A 4084-nucleotide genomic window follows, 5' to 3' on the forward strand; every position below is an offset into this window, starting at 1 on the left:
AAATGTGGACAATTTGTACTAATAATAAAGTAGACTCTATACAACTCTACCACGTGAACACCCGCCCAATAAAAATATTACTGGTATATATTATTTTTTGATGGTAGTTACAAATTGAATTATTCGAAAGATAAAAGAGAAAGAAATATGTACAAAATAATAAATATAACGAATCTTGTGACCGTGCATAACGATTTATATTAATTTTTTATGAGGGTTATGCAAATATACAATGAATTTATGGATGTTAACGACTTAAGTTTGTCGTTAGCAAAATTCATAAATAAACTTATAAGATAAAAAAATTCTCTTTTTTTGAAAGGCAAATTTTATTAAGAACTCGAAAAAACTTACAAACCGGGGATTCTTACAATGAGTGAATCACCCTATGAGAAAAAACAACACGAACATGAGATAAGACAAACACAAAACATACAATTTACAATATAAGGTTACAAAGGGAGAAACCCTACTATGAAGAAAGATATACACTAGGATTTGAAATCCATGTGAGCTAATTCAATTTTTTTTCTTTAACTCGAGAAGCGATCCATTCGAATGATAAGATTTGAATCTCGTTCAATGCGACCGGGGTGCTTCAGCTTTTGCCTTAGAAAACCATATTGTTTCGGTTCTTCCAAATCACGTACGCACTAACCCAAAACGTAGCTTGTAGAGTTGACTTTCCTGAATGAGATATGGATGAGAATCCGACTGCTTTTAAAACATCTCCAATGGAATTGAAAGTGAAGTTGCTTAGATTCCACCATTTAGCAACTCTACCCCATATATCACACGCATGCTTACATGAAGTAAATATATGAGCCACCGATTCTACATCGTCATCACAAAGAGGACATCGTACACTATGAAGATCTAAGCCTCGCTTGTCTAATTCGATCCGAACGGGTAACTTTTTGTGTAACAGTCTCCACACGAAAATCTCAACTTTTTTAGGAATCAACTTGTTTCGAAGATGCTGATGTTGTAGTGACCCAAAATTTTCCATATTTATATATATTAATTGAGATTGATATTTACATGACTAAATGTTTCCAACGTGTTAAGAAATCAAACTTGTTAAGACTTGATTAAATGAAATAAGTTTCATATAGACAATTGATCACCCAAGTTGACCGGCGATTCACGAACGTTACAAATTTGTAAAAACTACATGTTGTGGTATATATAGACATATATATATATATATGGTTTACATGAGATTATGATGAGTAAGTATCTCACTAAGTATATTAACAATGTGTGATATACATAAGAAATGGGATTACTAAGTTAAGAAACTCGAAATGATATATATAACGATTATCGTTATGATAACGTCTACTAAATACATATGTATCATATTAAGATATTGATACACTATATTTAACATGATAAAATGATCTTTAAATATATCATTAAGTGTGTTAACAATGAACTACATATGTAAAAACAAGACTACTAACTCAAGAATTACGAAACGAGACTTATATGTAACGATTATCGTTGTAGCGATATTTTAATGTATATATCATATTAAGAGATATTCATACATCATAATATCATGATAACATAATAATTTAACATCTCATTTGATATAATAAACATTGGGTTAACAACATTAATTGAGATCGTTAACTTAAAGGTTTCAAAACAACACTTACATGTAACGACTAACGAAGACTTAACGAATCCTTTAGAATGTATATACATGTTGTGTTTTGATATGTATTCTTACACTTTTGAAAGACTTCAAGACACATATCAAAGTACTTCTACTTAACAAAAATTCTTACAATTACATCCTCGTTCAGTTTCATCAACAATTCTACTCGTATGCACCCGTATTCGTACTCGTACAATACACAGCTTTTAGATGTATGTACTATTGGTATATACACTCCAATGATCAGCTCTTAGCAGCCCATGTGAGTCACCTAACACATGTGGGAACCATCATTTGGCAACTAGCATGAAATATCTCATAAACCCAAAGTGAAAGTATGTTTTTCAAAACGGTCATCAAGATGTCGTTCTTTCGACGAAAATGACTACCTCTTTAGTAATTGACATGTAACTTAAATTTCCGACTATAAACCTATACTTTTTCTGTTTGGATTCTTAAATTAGAGTTCAATATGAAACCATAGCAATTTGATTCACTCAAAACGGATTTAAAATGAAGAAGTTATGGGTAAAACAAGATTGGATATTTTTGATCTTTTTAGCTACGGGAAATGTTTAACAAATCTATACAAATCATATCCTAGCTAACTTGTATTGTATTATATATGTATTCTAATATATTATGTAATCTTGGGATACCATAGACACGTATGCAAATGTTTTGACATATCATATCGACCCATGTATATATATTATTTGGAACAACCATAGACACTCTATATGTAGTAATGTTGGAGTTAGCTATACAGGGTTGAGGTTGATTCCAAAAATATATATACTTTGAGTTGTGATCTAGCTTGAGACGTGTATACACTGGGTCGTGGATTGATTCAAGATAATATATATCGATTTATTTCTGTACATCTAACTGTGGACAACTAGTTGTAGGTTATTAACGAGGACAGCTGACTTAATACACTCAAATCTTTAAAACATAATAAAAATGGTTGTAATTATATTTTGATCTTACTTTGATATATATGTACATATTTGTATAGGTTCGTGAATCGATCCGTGGCCAAGTCTTATTTTCGAGGAAGGAAATATCTGTGAAAGTGAGTTATAGTCCCACTTTTAAAATCTAATATTTTTAGGATGAGAATACATGCAGGTTTTATAAATGATTTACAAAATAGACACAAGTACGTGAAACTACATTCTATGGTTGAATTATCGAAATTGAATATGCCCTTTTTATTAAGTCTGGTAATCTAAGAATTAGGTAACAGACACTCTAATTGACGCGAATCCTAAAGATAGATCTATTGGGCCTAACAAACCCCATCCAAAGTACCGGATGCTTTAGTACTTCAAAATTTATATCATATCCGAAGGGTGTCCCGGAATGAGGGGGATATTCTTATATATGCATCTTGTTAATGTCGGTTACCAGGTGTTCACCATATGAATGATTTTTATCTCTATGTATGGGATGTGTATTGAAATATGAAATCTTGTGGTCTATTGTTACGATTTGATATATATAGGTTAAACCTATAACTCACCAATATTTTTGTTGACGTTTAAAGCATGTTTATTCTCAGGTGAATACTAAGAGCTTCCGCTGTTGCATACTAAAATAAGGACAAGATTTGGAGTCCATGTTTGTATGATATTGTGTAAAAACTGCATTCAAGAAACATATGTCGATGAAATATATTTCTATTGTAAACCATTATGTAATGGTTATGTGTAAACAGTATATTTTAGATTATCATTATTTGATAATCTATGTAATGCTTTTAAAACCTTTATTGATAAAATAAAGGTTATGGTTGTTTTAAAAATAAATGCAGTCTTTGAAAAATGTCTCATATAGAGGTCAAAACCTCGCAACGAAATCAATTAATATGGAACGTTTATAATCAATATGAACGGGACATTTCAGTTGGTATCTAAGCGTTGGTCTTAGAGAACCAGAAAATTTGCATTAGTGTGTCTTATCGAGTTTGTTAGGATGCATTAGTGAGTCTGGACTTCGACTGTGTTTTCTTTAAAAATGATTGCTTAACATTTTTGTTGGAAACTATATATTATTAACATGTAAATATTATGTGATATATTAATCTCTTAACATGTTTGATATTGTGTGATAGATGTCTACCTCTAGCACAAATCCCATTGACTCACCTAATAATAACGAAGAGTCGAATATATATTGGCAAGATTCACAAGTTCCCGAAGAACCGGAAGAAGAGGAAACGGAACCGGAAGAAGAGGAACCGGAAGAAGAGGAACCAGAAGAAGTGGAATCGGAAGAAGAAGAGATTCCGGAGGGGGGAATAGTAGGAACCACAGAAAACCGGTCAAATAAAAGAAAATCCTCAATCAATGGACCAAAGTTAATAATGGTCAATGGTGTTTCCGCTAAGGAAGCAAAATATTGGGAAAATTACCA

The 4084-nt window shown here is 31.6% G+C and overlaps 1 protein-coding gene across 1 annotated transcript; it reads right to left on the bottom strand.

Moving 5' to 3' along the window:
• Nucleotides 1–610: 610 nt before the first annotated feature.
• Nucleotides 611–1009, bottom strand: LOC139852265 (uncharacterized). Its single transcript, XM_071841519.1, has one exon. It carries the CDS (start codon nucleotides 1007–1009, stop codon nucleotides 611–613), a length of 399 nt encoding a protein of 132 aa, XP_071697620.1.
• Between the last annotated feature and the right edge of the window lie 3075 nt (nucleotides 1010–4084).

Source organism: Rutidosis leptorrhynchoides, chromosome 6 (genome assembly GCF_046630445.1).
Source record: "Rutidosis leptorrhynchoides isolate AG116_Rl617_1_P2 chromosome 6, CSIRO_AGI_Rlap_v1, whole genome shotgun sequence".
Taxonomy (NCBI): Eukaryota; Viridiplantae; Streptophyta; class Magnoliopsida; order Asterales; family Asteraceae; genus Rutidosis; species Rutidosis leptorrhynchoides.

Bases quoted from the DNA above. Each gene is read 5' to 3' on its own strand.
- LOC139852265 (XM_071841519.1), bottom strand. From the start codon at position 1,009: ATGGAAAATTTTGGGTCACTACAACATCAGCATCTTCGAAACAAGTTG.